The sequence below is a fragment of the Somniosus microcephalus genome, chromosome 7 (assembly GCF_052327205.1).
Source record: "Somniosus microcephalus isolate GS21.2 chromosome 7, FLI_Smic_1.0, whole genome shotgun sequence".
Taxonomy (NCBI): Eukaryota; Metazoa; Chordata; class Chondrichthyes; order Squaliformes; family Somniosidae; genus Somniosus; species Somniosus microcephalus.
Window position 1 is genome coordinate 207,497,980 of NC_140993.1, and position 16,260 is coordinate 207,514,239.

The 16,260-nt window shown below is 44.3% G+C and overlaps 2 protein-coding genes across 6 annotated transcripts in view; one reads left to right on the forward strand and one right to left on the reverse strand.

Moving 5' to 3' along the window:
- Window positions 1-16,260, forward strand: part of LOC147115098 (ras-related protein Ral-A) — a 520,495-nt gene that overhangs the window by 162,449 nt on the left and 341,786 nt on the right. The window lies entirely within an intron of this gene.
- The window catches only part of LOC147115099 (oxidation resistance protein 1-like), a 50,650-nt gene that overhangs the window by 4,734 nt on the left and 29,656 nt on the right, over window positions 1-16,260 (reverse strand). For both annotated transcript variants that reach the window (XM_085993387.1, XM_085993386.1), the window contains exons 3-5: window positions 14,031-14,183; window positions 13,293-13,388; window positions 1,920-1,993 (exon numbers count right to left, since the gene is read on the reverse strand). In XM_085993387.1, coding sequence (XP_085849513.1) covers window positions 1,920-1,993; window positions 13,293-13,388; window positions 14,031-14,183 — 323 coding nt within the window. The remainder of the gene's footprint in view (window positions 1-1,919; window positions 1,994-13,292; window positions 13,389-14,030; window positions 14,184-16,260) is intronic.

Below are 16,260 nucleotides of genomic sequence, written 5' to 3' on the forward strand. Positions count from 1 at the left end.
AACCTTCCGAGGACCTCATTTTCGATTTAAAAGGGTGCCCCCTTATTCTGAAACAATGCCACCTAGTTCTAGATTCCCCCATGAGGGGAAACATCCTCTCTGCATCTACCCTGTCAAGCCCCTTCAGAATCTTATATGTTTCAATAAGATCCCCTCATTCTTCTAAACTCCAATGAGTATAGGCCCAACCTGCTCAACCTTTCCTCATAAGACAATCCCTTCATCTCCGGAATCAACCTCATGAACCTTCTCTGAACTGCCTCCAATGTAAGTATGTCCTTCCTTAAATAAGGAGACCAAAACTGTACACCCTGTACAGTTGTAACAGAACTTCCATACTTTTATACTCCATTCCCTTTGCAATAAAGGCCAACATTCCATTTGCCTTCCTAATTACTTGCTGTACCTGCATGCTAACTTTGTGATTCATGTACAAGAACCCCCAGATCCCTCTGTAACTCAGCATTTTGTAATCTCTCCCCATTTAAATAATAATTTGCTTTTTTATTTTTCCTACCGAAGTGGATAACCTCGCATTTTCCCACATTAAACTCCATCTGCCAGATTTTTGCCCACTCACTTAGCCTATCTATATCCCTTTGGAGATTCTTCGCGTCCTCCACAATTTGCTTTCCCACCTATCTTTGTATCAGCAGCAAATTTGGCTACATTACACTCAGTCCCTTCATCCAAGTCATTAATATAGATTGTAAATAGTTGAGGCCCCAGCACTGATCCCTACGGCACCCCACTAGTTACAGTTTGCCAACCTGAAAATGACCCATTTATCCCAACTCTCTGTTTTCTGTTAGTTAGCCAATCCTCTATCCATGTTAGTATATTACCCCCAACCCCGTGAGCTCTTACCTTGTGTAGTAACCTTTAATGTGGCACCTTATCGAATGCCTTCTGGAAATCTAAATACACGACATCTACTGGCTCCCCTTTACCCACCCTGCTTGTTACATCCTCAAAGAACTCAAAAGCTTACATTTAGATAGAAAACGCTGAATAGTTTTTAGTGCAATCTAAATTTCTGTCATAAAGATACCAGGGAATTTTGTATTTGCATAGATGTGAATGTGTAAACAGTAAAATAGCAAATGTTTTTGATTAGAAAACTGAAATTTAGTAAGAAGAGTTGTTGGACATCACACGTGAATAGTAGAATTTGAAGAAATTACTGAACAGTTGTAACTATACTTATCAACATAGCTATTGAAAGGAATTGGAAACATTTGAGTAATTTGATTGGTTGCATCGACAGTAGCTGCTGGCTGTAGATTGTGTTTTAATGGAGCTTTTTTAATAAAGTGATTGGGAGATTTTATCAGAATGCTTCGTGCTCAATGGACACATCATAAATGTTCCCATGCCTTACGGAGAAGCAGCATACTTATTTTTTTAAACAGAGTTGTTTAGCCAGAAGTGATGACTAATGTTTTTGGGGAAGGAGGAGAATTAGTTTAGAAGCATTACTGCACTCAGCAGTGAGAAAAAATGAATATTAGAGAGTCATATAAAGGTCAGTCTGCTTCAGTTAGCAGCACGCTATTCGAACAGTGAGAAGTTCATTCCCTCAAATCTAGATTAGGCCATCCACCGCATTGTCCTTTGTGGGATCTTCCTGTGTGTAAAACAGCTGCTGTTTTGCCTATGTAACAATGACCCAGTTCAAAGTAAATTCAGTGTAGGAAGTGCTTTGAGATGTGGTAAGGGGCTAGTTAAATGTAGATATGCAACTGCTTCCAGCTGCTCCCCCAATGCCACTCATTTAAAATAAGTTACTTAAATTATTTTGGTTAAAGCTGCACCTAATCCTTTGTGATGGCTGTTGGCAAGATGTCCTCTTAATCTGAAAACACTATGCAGTTGTATAGCCAATTAATGTGCTAAGGCGATGAAAACAGATTATTTACCCTCCGCCGCCGAAAGCCAAGGAATCCATGTCTCCTTTTATGAAGAACATATTATCACCTGTCCACTTGAAGATCTGAAAAAATTCAATAATCTTCAGTAAAAAGTGCATGTCTAACTTTGCAACACTTACACTATAATAACAATGAAGTGTAATTAATCCTTCATCAACTTCCATTCAATATTAATTGCTTCTTATTCAGCTATTTGGCTTCTCCAACATTCTTTCTCCCAGGGAAGTTGTTTAGCTTTTGGAAGAAATGCTAATCACATTTTACATTTCACGGGGTCCATTTTTAAGTTGATACTTTTATTACAGAAAAATGCGCAGAACCGGTAAGCTTCATCAACCTTCACTGGAAAGTTAATTTAAAGAACTGAGATAACAGACAGTGTAGGTACTGCAGGGCTCCATGCTGTAAATTGTTCAGCTCTAGACATACTAAAAAGTTGTCAGAATAGCTGAAAATAAACTTACCTTTTCGAAGAGTATTTTTAATTTATAAATGAGTTATCAAATTTAATTTTTCTATTTTTCAACACTCTTAAGCTGGTAAAGCAGGCCTTATGCCTGCTTTTACCAGGGATAAGAATTCTATGGCCTTTCAGCATGCAAAAAGTGCAACTCTCCACCCGTAAAGGCACTTTTCCCGGGCAGGCGGATGATCTGTCAAGATTGACAGATCGCAAGTGCCGGGTTTTAGCGCATGCGCTTCATATGCCTGAAACCGGCACTTGCGAGGCCCCTACAGGTGTGTACACACTCGTACGCACCCGTGGGGGTTGGAAAATCCAGACCAATATTGAATCCTTGATCAATATAGAAAAAGCAATTTGCAAGCAAACAATTTGAAAAAAAAAGTCCAGTTGAATTTCTTTCTTTCAAAATGTCAACATTGTCACTAATAAAAACATGCTAACCATAAAAGTATTCTGGTCAACTCTTCTCAATTCCAAGTCACTCAATTTCAATTATCTGTTAATTTAAAATTTTAAGCAATAAATTTCCACTTTTGCTGCATTATTTATGCTGTTTACTTCAAATTATTAGATCATTTATTTTTTAAATGCAAAACCTTAGAATTATGAGAAGATGACGGATATCTATATAACATACATTAGCATACCATTTAGAACATGGGTTGTCAAACGTATGACCCGCGGAACAGTTTCATCCGGCCCATGGTGTGCTGTGCTTAAGGTTGCCAAATCTACCGAACTGGGAAACTATTCTCCCGGGTACTGAATCTCTCAGCCTGGGAGAACTGCGCCGTATAAATTTTGCATGGCAGTAGTTGCCTACCCACTCCGTGACACCAACTCGAAATCGGAGCAGCTGGTGTAGGGGAAAGAGACTGAATGAGGTGAGCTGTGGGGAAGTCAGCGAGAGGGGGCTGGTGGTTGGAGGGAGAGGGGGGACTGGAGAATGAGGTGGGACCAATAATTCCTGCAGACCCAGGAGCAGCTGTAACGTGGTGAGTAGGAGCAGCGAGTAACGGGGGGAGTGAAACCAGACGTTAATGTGGCTAAATAACAAAAGATTGAGGAACAATGGTACGGAGAGTGAAGATTCTCTGCGCGCCCTGATTTCACATCAGAAGTTCCAACCGCCGTTCGCGTTGGGCTGGGAGAGGAGGGGAGCAGCAGCCCCACTCCTTCGGCTTCTCCCTTAGCAACAAGCCCCACAAACTGACACCCCCGTCTCACCTATTGGCTCCTCGCTCGAGATCTCAGAGTTTGCAGCCAGGACCCGAGGCGCCACTGAAATTGGGCCTTGGGCCTCATTTGATCATAGAGGTGAGCTACTAGTGCTTGTCGCACCTCCAGATGCAGCTCACCCGGTGTCAGGGATCAAATTTGAGCCTGCTGTATCGCCGGCAAGTCCTTGTTGAGGTGGGTGGAGGAAAAAGTAATGGCCTGCATTGCTGCTGTGGAATAGACAGTATGTATTTATAAGCCACTGGGTACAGTAGTAATAAATCAGTAAAAAGGGACCACAAAGCTGTCAAGATGGTCATAAAAACCAAACTGGTTTACTAATGTCCTTTAAAGAAGGAAACCTGCCGTCCTTACCCAGTCTGATGTGACTCCTGTCCCACATTAACGTGTTTAAGTATTGCTTCATAGAATGATTACAGCACGGAAGGCTCTCCGCAAGAGAGCACTTCAGCTAGTCCCACTCCCCTGCCCTTTCCCCGTAGTCCTGCAAATGTTTTGCTTTCAGGTATTTATCCAATTCCCCTTTGAAAGCCATGATTGAATCTGCCTCCACCACCCTTTCAGGCAGTGCATTCCAGATCCTAACCACTCACTATGTAAAATAGTTTTTTTCTTATGTCACCTTTGGTTCTTTTGCCAATCACCTTAAATCTGTCTCCTCTGGTTCTCGACCCTTCCACCAATGGGAACAGTTTCTCTCTATCTACACAGTCCAGACACCTCATGATTTTGAGCACCTCTATCAAATCTCCTCTCAAACTCTCTGCTCTAAGGAGAACAACCCCAGCTTCTCCAGTCTACCCACGTAACTGAAGTCCCTCATCCCTGGAACCATTCGCGTTCATCTTTTCTGCACCCTCTCCAAGGCCTTCACATGCTTCCTAAAGTGTGGTGCCCAGAAATGGGTACAATACTCCATTTGAGGCCGAACCAGTGTTTTATACAGGTTCATCATAATTTCCACGCTTTTGTACTCTATACCTCTATTCATGAAGCCCAGGATCCCGTAAGCTTTTTTTAACTGCTTTCTCAATCTGCCCTGCCACCTTCAATGATTTGTGCACATATACCCCCAGATCTCTCTGTTCATGCACCCCCTTTAGGATTGTTCCCTTTAGTTTATATTTCCTCTCATTCTACCAAAATGTGTCACTTCACACTTTTCTGCATTAAATTTCATGTGCCACGTGTCCGCCCATTCCACCAGCCTGTCTATGTCTTGAAGTCTATCACTATCCTCCTCACTGTTCACTAAACTTCCAAGCTGTGTCATCTGCAAATTTTGAAATTGTGCCCTGTACACTCACATCCAAGTCATTTATATCAAGAAAAGCAGTGGTCCTAGAACCGATCTCTGGGGTACACCACTGTATACCTTCCTTCATTTCGAAAAACAACCGTTCACCACAACTCTCGGTTTCCTGTCACTTAGTCAATTTTATATCCATACTATCACTGTCCCTTTTATTCCATGGGTTTCAACTTTGCTGGCAAGCCTATTTTTAAAAAATTCATTTTTATGGGATGTGAGCGTTGCTGGCAAGGCCAGCATTTATTGCCCATCCCAAATTGCCCCCGAGAAGGTGGTGGTGAGCCGCCGCCTTGAACCGCTGCAGTCCGTGTGGTGAAGGTACTCCCACAGTGCTGTTAGGGAGGGAGTTCCAGGATTTTGACCCAGCGACGATGAAGGATCGGCGATATACTTCTAAGTCAGGATGGTGTGTGACTTGGAGGGGAACTTGGAGGTGGTGGTGTTCCCATGCGTCTGCTGCCCTTGTCCTTCTAGGTGGAAGAGGTCACGGGTTTGGGAGGTGCTGCCGAAGAAGCCTTGGCGAGTTGCTGCAGTGCATCTTGTAGATGGTACACACTGCAGCCATGGTGGAGGGAGTGAATGTTTAAGGTGGTGGATGGGGTGCGAATCAAGCGGGCTGCTTTGTCCTGGATGGTGTCGCACTTCTTGTGTTGTTGGAGCTGCACTCATCCAGGCAAGTGGAGTGTATTCAATCACACTCCTTACTTGTGCCTTGTAGATGGTGGGAAGGCTTTGGGGAGTCAGGAGGGGTGACACACGCCACAGAATACCTAGCCTCTGATCTGCTCTTGTTGCAACAGTATTTATGTGGCTGGTCCAGTTAAGTTTCTGGTCAATGGTGACTCCCAGGATGTTGATGGTGGGGGATTCGGCAATGGTAATGCCATTGAATATCAAGGGGCGGTGTTTAGACTCTCGCTTGTTGGAGATAGTCATTGCCTGGCACTTCTGCGGCGCGAATATTATCTGCCACTTATCAGCCCAAGCCTGAACGTCGTCCAAGTCTTGTTGCATGCGGGCATGGGCTGCTTCATTATCTGAGGAGTTGTGAATGGCACTGAACACTGTGCAGTCATCAGCGAACATCCCCATTTCTGCGATAGCAAAATACTGCGGATGTTGGAAATCCAAAATAACAACAGAAAATGCTGGAAAAACTCAGGTGGTCAGGCAACAGCCGTGGAGAAAAATTTGAGTTGACGCTTCGGGTCGAACCCTTCTTCAAAACTGGAAAGAAAAGATAGGTCGGAGGCAGGGCTGCGATCGGACAAAAGAATAAAAGAAACAAAAGAAGTAAAAGAGACAATAAAAGGTATTAGAAGCTAGACGAGATGGTAATAGGCTGAGATTAGGTGTAAAGTGTACTGGCAGGGCAAGAGATAGCTGCCAGGTGTGAGAGAGAAACAAAAGGAAAGGGGGGGGGGGGGGGGGGGGGAAAGGAGTGGAAAAATTACAAGAAAAAATGAAATAGGGGCCGAGGTTATGATCTGAAATTGTTGAACTCGATATTGAGTCCGGAAGGCTGCAGAGTGCCTAATCGGAAGATGAGGTGCTGTTCCTCGAGTTTACGTTGAGCTTCCGTGGAACAATACAAGAGGCCAAGGACGGTGAGGTCCGAGTGGGACTGGAGCAGTGAATTAAAATGACAGGCGACCGGAAGCTCGGGGGTCACCCTTACGGACTGAACGGAGGTGTTCCGCAACAGTTTCTAGTTTCCTGGCCCCAACCGCTTCCTTTTCACCATGGACGTACAATCCCTCTACACCTCCATCCCCCACCCGGATGGCCTGAGGGCGCTCCGCTTCTTCCTTGAACAGAGGCCCGACCAGTCCCCATCCACCACCACCGTCCTCCGCCTGGCTGAACTTGTTCTCACATTGAACAACTTCTCCTTTAACTCCACTCATTTCCTCCAAATCAAAGGTGTTGCCATGGGTACCCGCATGGGTCCTAGCTATGCCTGCCGTTTCGTGGGCTATGTGGAACAATCTTTGTTCCAGTCCTACTCGGGTCCCCTCCCTCACCTCTTTTTCCGATACATTGATGACTGTATCGGTGCCGTTTCCTGCTCTCGTCCCGAACTTGACAATTTCATTCACTTTGCCTCCAATTTCCACCCTTCCCTCACCTTCACATGGTCCATCTCTGACTCTTCCCTTCCTCGACTTCTCCGTCTCCATCTCTGGGGATAGGTCATCAACCAATATTCACTACAAGCCCACTGACTCCCACAGCTACCTGGACTACACTTCCTCCCACCCCGCTTCCTGTAAGGACTCTATTCCATTCTCCCAGTTTCTCCATCTCCGCCATATCTGCTCCGACGATGCCACCTTCCACACCAGTGCTTCAGACATGTCTTCCTTTTTCCGCAACCGAGGATTCCCCTCGACCGTGTCAGTTCTATCTCCTGCACTTCTGCCCTCACCCCTGCCCCTCCCTCCCGGAACCACGATAGGGTTTCCCTTGTCCTCACCTTTCACCCCACCAGCCTCCGCATTCAACGGATCATCTTCCGGCATTTCCGCTACCTCCAAAGTGATCCCACCACCAAACGTATCTTCCCCTCCCCTCCCCTTTCAGCATTCCGCAGGGACCGCTCCCTCCGAGACACCCTAGTCCACTCCTCTATCACCCTAAACAGCCCTTCCCCTTCGCCTGGCACCTTCCCGTGCAAGCGGAGGAGATGTAACACCTGCCCCTATACCTCCCCCCTTCCCACTGTCCAGGGCCCCAAACACCCCTTCCAGGTGAAACAGTGATTTACTTGTACTTCTCGCAATCTAGTATACTGTATTCGCTGCTCATGATGCGGTCTCCTCTACATTGGGGAGACCAAACACAGATTGGGTGACCGCTTTGCGGAACACCTCCGTTCAGTCCGTACGGGTGACCCCGAGCTTCCGGTCGCCTGTCATTTTAATTCACCGCTCCATTCCCACTCGGACCTCACTGTCCTTGGCCTCTTGTATTGTTCCACGGAAGCTCAACGTAAACTCGAGGAACAGCACCTCATCTTCCGATTAGGCACTCTGCAGCCTTCCGGACTCAATATCGAGTTCAACAATTTCAGATCATAACCTCGGCCCCTATTTCATTTTTTCTTGTAATTTTTCCACTCCTTCTCTCCCCCCCCTTTCCTTTTGTTTCTCTCTCACACCTGGCAGCTATCTCTTGCCCTGCCAGTACACTTTACACCTAATCTCAGCCTATTACCATCTCGTCTAGCTTCTAATACCTTTTATTGTCTCTTTTACTTCTTTTGTTTCTTTTATTCTTTTGTCCGATCGCAGCCCTGCCTCCGATCTATCTTCTTTTCTTTCCAGTTTTGAAGAAGGGTTCAACCCGAAACGTCAACTCAAATTTCTCTCCACGGATGTTGCCTGACCTGCTGAGCTTTTCTAGCATTTTCTGTTGTTATTTCCCCATTTCTGACCTTATGTTGGAGGGAAGGTCATTGATGAAGCAGCTGAAGATGGTTGGGGCCTAGGAACTCTTGCAGTGATGTCCTGAGGCTGTAATGATTGACCTTCAATCACCACAACCATCTTCCTTTGTGCTAGGTATGACTCCAGCCAGTGGAGAGTTTCCCCCGATTCCTATTGACTTCAGTTTTACTAGGGCTCCTTGATGCCACACTCGGTCAAATGCCGCCTTGATATCAAGGGCCGTCACTCTCACTTCTCCTCTGGAGCTCAGATCCTGGACCTGGGTGAGAGCAGCATCGAGCGCGGCAGAGCTTAAAACCGGCAGCGAACGAGGCCCGACCACAGAGCCTGGACCTGGGTGAGAGCAGCATCGAGCGCGGCAGAGCTTAAAACCGGCAGCAAGGAGCGAGGCCCGACCACAGAGCCTGGACCTGGGTGAGAGCAGCATCGAGCACGGCAGAGCTTAAAACCGGTAGCGAACGAGGCCCGTCCACAGAGCCTGGACCTGGGTGAGAGCAGCATCGAGCGCGGCAGAGCTTAAAACCGGCAGCGAACGAGGCCCGTCCACAGAGCCTGGACCTGGGTGAGAGCAGCATCGAGCGCGGCAGAGCTTAAAACCGGCAGCAAGGAGCGAGGCCCGACCACAGAGCCTGGACCTGGGTGAGAGCAGCATCAAACGCGGCAGAGCTTAAAACCGGTAGCAAGGAGCGAGGCCCGACCAATTCAGCAGCGGGGGACAGAGGTAAAAAGTAATCGAAGTGTGACGTCAGCAGGAAGCAGGTAAGTGATTGGTAGGTGAGTATTTCTCTCTTTTTTAAACTTTAACTCTGGTTTATAGTTTCTAAGGTCTCTCTGGTGTAGCGGGGACTGTTGGTAAACTATTTAACTGTAGTGTAATTAGTGGGATTGATTGATTTAATTTAAACTCAATTAATTAAAGGGTAAGTCATGGCAGGACAGCCCGGCTCTGTGATCTACGATATAGGTAAAAAGCGGGATGAGGTCCTAAAAGCGGAATATAGGTTAAAAAACAGGACCTCAAAGGTAGTAATCTCAGGATTGCTACCAGTGCCACGTGCTAGTCAGAGTAGAAATAGAAGGATACTTCAGATGAATACGTGGCTAGAGGAATGGTGCCAGGGGGAGGGATTCAAGTTCCTGGGGCATTGGAACCGGTTCTGGGGGGAGGTGGGACCAGTTCAAACCGGACGGTCTGCACCTGGGCAGGGCTGGAACCGATGTCCTAGGGGGAGTGTTTAAACTAAAATGGAAGGGGGTTGGGAACCTGAGCAGGGAGACAGAGGAAAGGGAAACAAGGATAAAAGCAAAAGATAGGAAGGAGGAAAACAAAAGTGGCAGTCAGAGAAATCAACAGTTTAAATCAAACATGGCCACAGTAAATAATAATTCTAATAGGTCTAAGAGCGTTAAAAAAACAAGCCTGAAGGCTTTGTGTCTTAATGCGAGGAGCATTTGTAATAAGGTGGATGAATTGGCTGCGCAAATAGAGGTAAACGAATATGATTTGGCTGGGATTATGGAAACGTGGCTCAAGGATGGCCAAGACTGGGAACTCAACATCCAGGGGTATTCGATATTCAGGAAAGATAGGCAAAGGTAGCATTACTGGTTAAAGAAGGGATTAACACAATTGTAATGAAGGATATTAGCTCTGATGATGTGGAATCTGTATGGGTAGAACTGAGAAATACTAAGGGGAAAAAAACATTAGTGGGAATGGTATATAGACCTCCAAACAGTAAGGCGGAGGTTGGGGATGGCATTAAAAGGGAAATTATATAAGCGTGCAATAAGGGCACAGCAGTCATCATGGGTGACTTTAATCTACATGTAGATTGGGCTAACCAAATTACTAACAATACTGTGGAGGAGGAATTCCTGGAGTGTTTACAGGATGGTTTCCTGGACCAATATGTCGAGGAACCAACCAGAGATCAGGCCATCTTAGACTGGGCATTATGTAATGAGAAAGGATTAATTAGCAATCTTGTTGTACGAGGCCCCTTGGGTCGGAGCGATCATAATATGATCAAATTCTTCATTAAGATGGAGAATGAAGTAGTTGACTCAAAAACTAGGGTCCTCAATTTAAATAAAGGAAACTACAATGGTCTGAGGAGCGAGTTGGGTAGGATTGATTGGGGAATGGCACTCAAAGGGTTGACGGTGGATAGGCAATGGCAAACATTCAAAGACCGAATGGTTAGGTGATTGGGCAGAAACATGGCAAATGCACTATAATGTGGATAAATGTGAGGTTATCCACTTTGGTGGCAAAAACAGGAAGGCAGATTATTATTTGAATGGCAATAGACTGGGAGAAGGGGAAGTGCAAAGAGACCTGGGTGTTCTTGTGCACCAGTCGCTGAAGGTAAGCATGCAGGTGCAGCAGGCGGTTAAGGCGGCAAATGGTATGTTGGCCTTCGTAGCAAGAGGGTTCGAGTACAGGAACAAGGATGTCTTGCTACAGTTGTACAGGGCCTTGGTGAGACCGCACCTTGAGTATTGTGTGCGGTTTTGGTCGCCTTATCTGAGGAAGGACGTTCTTGTCATGGAAGGAGTGCAGCGAAGATTCACCAGGCTGATACCTGGGATGGCAGGAATGACATATGAGGAGAGATTGTGTTGACTGGGCTTATACTCACTGGAGTTTAGAAGATTGAGAGGGGATCTCATCGAAACCTATAAAATTCTGTCAGGCCTGAACAGACTAGATGCTGGAAGGATGTTCCCGATGGTCGGGGAGTCCAGAACCAGGGGTCATAGTCTAAGGATAAGGGGTAGGACATTTAGGACTGAAATGAGGAGGAATTTCTTCACCCAGAGAGTGGTGAACCTGTGGAATTCTCTGCCACAGAGGGCGGTGGAGGCCAGTTCATTAAATATATTCAAGAAAGAGTTGGATATATTTCTTAAGGCTAAAGGGATCAAGGGATATGGGGAGAAGGCAGGGACAGGGTACTGAATTTGGATGATCAGCCATGATCTCATTGAATGGCGGAGCAGGCTCGAAGGGCCGAATGGCCTACTCCTGCTCCTATCTTCTATGTTTCTGTGTTGTCCATGTTTGGACCAAGGCTGTAATGAGGTTGGCAGACGAGTGGTCTTGGCGGAACCTAAACTGAGCATCAATGAGTAGGTTATTGGTGAGTAAGTGCACTTACTCACCAATATTATGTGGCACTTTGTCGAACGCCTTTTGGAAATCCATGTACACCACGTCAACTGCATTGCCCTCATCAACCCTCTCTGTTACCTCATCAAAAAACTCGATCAAGTTGGTTAAACATGATTTGCCTTTAACAAATCCGTGCTGGCGTTCCTTAATGAATCCACACTTGTTCAAGTGACTGTTAATTTTGTCCTTGATTATTGTTTCTAAAAGTTTCACCACTACCGAAGTTAAACTGACTGGCCTGTAGTTGCTGGGTTTATCTTTACACCCTTTTTGAACAAGGGTATAACATTTGCAATTCTCCAGTCCTCTGGCACCACCCCAATTTCGAAGGAGGATTGGAAGATTATGGCCAGTACCTCTGCAATTTCTTCCTTCACTTCCCTCAGCATCCTAGGATGCATCCAGCTCTTTCTAGTACCTCATCTTTATCAATTCTTATTCCATCCAGTATCTTCTCTACCTCCTCCTTTACTATGTCTATGGCAGCATCTTCTTCCTTGGTGAAGACAAATGCAAAGTACTCATTTAGTACCTCAGCCATACCCTCTGCCTCCATGCGTAGGTCTCCTTTTTGGTCCCTAATCGGCCCCACCCCTCCTCTTACTACCCGTTTACTATTTGTGCCTATAGAAGACGTTTGTATTACCTTTATGTTGGCTGCCATTCTATTCTCATACCCTCGCTTTGCCCCTCTTATTTTCTTTTTCACTTCTCCTCTGAACTTTCTATATTTAGCCTGATTCTCAGATGTATTCTCGACCTGACATCTGTCATACGCGCTCTTTTTCCGCTTCATCTTGCTTTCCATCGCTTTTGTCATCCAGGGAGCTCTGACTTTAGTTGCCCTACCTTTCCCCCTAGTGGGAATGTACCTCGACTATACCCAAAGTATTTCCTCTTTAAAGGCAGCCCATTGTTCCACTACAGTTTTGTCAAAAGTTATCCTGACAGTGCCTCATGAAGACATTTGGATCTTTTGCTTGGATCACAGGTTTGTCATTGCTCCCAGATATCTACAGTGGCCCATTAGATGCTTTCACCCACCCTATTTCCTTTTGTAGTAACCACAATTTCCAATGACTAAAAACATAGCAAGACCTGTACTATATGGTTCTGTGACTATCCTCAACAGCAATTGTCTCACAAAAGTTATCCTGACAGTGAGATGAGAATAACTAATTCTTCCTTCTAAAGTTTAGTTAAAATGCAGTCTGCTCCACTGAAATATGGTGTTTAACTCTTCAAGACAAAATTCTCTCCATTTTTTGAAAGTCTTATCTGTATATTAGCTTAACCTTTGTCGATTGTAAGCTTTCAGTTTTAGAGAACTCTGAAGTTCTCAAGCAAGCCACTTGCTTGCATCAAACCAGAGGTTCAAAAAGGCCGAGCACCACCTTCCCGGTACAACTCGGGGTGGGCAATAAATGCTGGCTCTGCCAGTGACCCCCACAGCCCAGGAGTGAATTTAAAAAATCATAACACATGTTAGAGTCTGGAAGGCAGACACAGCCAGGAACGGACGAGTGGTGAAAGAGACTCTGGAAATTATTCATGATATCCAGGTGTTAGAACAAATGCTCTTTTAATTTTAGATAGAAGTTTGTTTAGTTTTGGGCTCATTTAGTGGTATCATCACCTGAAGCTTGAAAAATAGGTTGCAGTTGCAAACTTAAATTACAAAAACACCAAGTGGTTTCCGATTGATTTATTTTCTTACCTTAAATTCAGGATAAAACGTGAAAAGGAAAGTCTCCCCAGTGCCATAAAAACAATCGCTAACTTTAAATGGTTCGGATGCTAGTGCACCAAATAGCTGCAGGTAAAGAACAGGTAATGGAAACGAGATAATGAGAACATGATTAAGAGAGAACATTTCTTAAACTATCAAATGATCTGATTTATTGTAAATGGGTTTATTTCATAGAAATTAACAGTAGCATCCTCATGACACCCCTACCCTACTCATGCTTACACCAATGGTCGCTTCATCACCATCTATGCGCTCACAGCTTGTGCTGTGCTCTCCACAGCTAATGCTGCCCAGCCCCAAAATTGAATGGGTGTTCGCCAGGTGCAGTAGGTGAAAGGAGTAGTGGAGCAATGGGGAACAGAGCTGACCGTCATGGTTGGGAGTACCATACAACTCTTCAGCAAGCAGCAGCAGGCAGGATTAGTGCCACAGCACCACCTAGCTGAGGTACAATTAAGATAAAAGGGAGAAGTCAAAGGTGTCAAAGATTAGCAAAACAGAATAGTGTTACAGGAGAGAGGTGTCAGAGAAAGTGTGCATGTGCAAAATATGACAGCTTGATTGTATTTTGTGCAGAAATGTCAGTCTTTGGAATGTTAATACTTTGTTGACAGTTAACAGTACTGTATATAATAAAAACAATCTTTTTGTTTAATGGGTGAAATTAAAGTAACAGGTTCTGTCTTTTAAATGTTCATGCTGTACCTGGCCATCGCTGTCTTTAATAACTAGCAGCATTGGTGTATCGACACCCGTCATACTACGGTACAGTGTCTTTAGACTCATGCCATGCTTTGCAGTGCTGTAAATTAGAGTCCACGGGTAACCAACAGTTCGCGGAGGCAGATTTTTTGCAAGCTGAAATTCACACAAAAAAATGATCAACAGAGTGAATGCTTAAAAATCAAATAACACAACAGGATTCAAATACATTTTTAACACTGATATACTGTGCTATGCTGCTATTGCAGGAGTGTTTTATTTCCACTAACACCATAAATGAGACAAAATCCACCTGCTTGCTGAGTGTAGAGAATGGAGGTACAGAGCACAAATGCCTCTTTATGTTGATCCTCCAACTGCGAATGGTGGCACTCAGGTGCAGTTTAAAAAAGTGTATTTGAGGTCAAGGGTCACTGCTTCAGCACCATTTGCTTCTGCCTCAAGCACCTACATTATGGATACCCAAGACAAGACTTCTGCACCTGTGTAAACTGCTAGGGCAGTCAGATATCAAGCATTTTCTAAATTTACTTTTTTTTTTAAATAACTACAGGAAACTTTCGATTAACCGGCACCTAAATAACCGGAAATGTCGGTTAACTGGCAAAATTCAGGAGTAGGTTCAGGTAACTTTTATTACTTGCCTTCCTCCATGTGTTGCTGTGCAAGGGTGTGGCTGCAGCTGTTGCTAAGCTACAGAGACGCTTGCAACTTGTGGCCATTGTTTTGAACCTGTTGCTAAGCAACAGGGTTTGTTGCTTTATACGGAGCTCTCAGCTCCGTATCTTTTACTATAGCTTTCAGTTATCCAGAATTTTTGATGAACTGGCACCACGTCGGTCCCGTCCGTGCCGGATAAAAAAACGTTTCCGGTATTTGCTTTGAACTAGCTTCTGAAAAGTGCACAGGAGGTTTGAACCATCATATTCTCTACCGGTCAAGTGGCGTGCTTTGCCAAACAAGCTTAATTTATTTTTTAAATGGACAGCGACATATATAAATGAACAGGGTCTGTCCACAGAATAGTAGATTTAGCAATTCAAAGTATTAAAAGGCTAAAGCATATCATGGCTGAAAAAAGATACAATCTCTGTCTGACTAATGTTGTCACTCTGTCTATCAAGAAATTTTTGCTAAATCCACATTGCTTTAAGGAGTTTGCTTTCAAGAGGCAAATGCCAACAAGCTCAAGGTCTACAGCTCTCAAGTCATAATTTTTTTCCTCTGTAAGAGTGCCAAATTAAATTTTAATTTACTCTCACACACAAGCCTCAAACAGCTGCGTAATTCTATTGAAAGTCAGGGCTGTGCCTGAAACCTAAAGCGGGAAAGAAATATGATCCACCAGTTGATATTTTAGTAATGTAACACAGGCAGAAACTACTTTCTGCAAAATGATAAGTGATACATCCCATAATGATGGCCATTAAACTACAGTGCTGACAAGCCAATTCACTTCAACAGGACGACTAAACCAAAGGTCTGCCAACTCAATCGCATTAGATTTGCTAAATAAAAGCGCACTTTATTCAATAAAAGCAACCTTTGACAGATACTGAAAACAATCAATGCTTTTAATCCTTATATTGGCACAGCCAGAGCATTACCACTATTTTCATACCAGTGTTAATTTTTTTAAAAGTTTACTGCTGCATTCAAAACAAACTCAACTTTTTGCTGCCTGGAACATTCCTCCCCTCATTCAAAGGTCACCCAAATTATGATTACGGAAACCAGGTTTGGAATTTTGCTAAAACCAGTTGTGCAAAGTCTATACAGTTTTTTTTTAAGTCAAAATTTGTTTGCAATACACTACAGTGGACAACCGCACAACCAGTATTTCATGAAAGACAGTGATTATATTTGGAGATTAATGCATTCAATAGATTTATACCATCCTGGTCCACATATGAACCCAGTCTTGTGTGGCAAATATTACAATCCTATTACAGTATACAGTTTCTGTTGCATCAGCACGAGATTTTCAAAGCTGAGGCAGAGAGGGTATATTGCCAGCACAGACATAGGTTTTCACTCAATGTTTGTGAAGAAAAGGGCTTGTTAACATCAAAACATTATGGGCCAGTAATGGCACATCTCGTGACATTAATTGGACTTGTTAGCTAATCTTCAGATCACACTATATTTACGCTGCAAATTGCTGGAAATGCAAACGGATAATGGGCCAGAATTTGCGTTCAAAATAATGGTG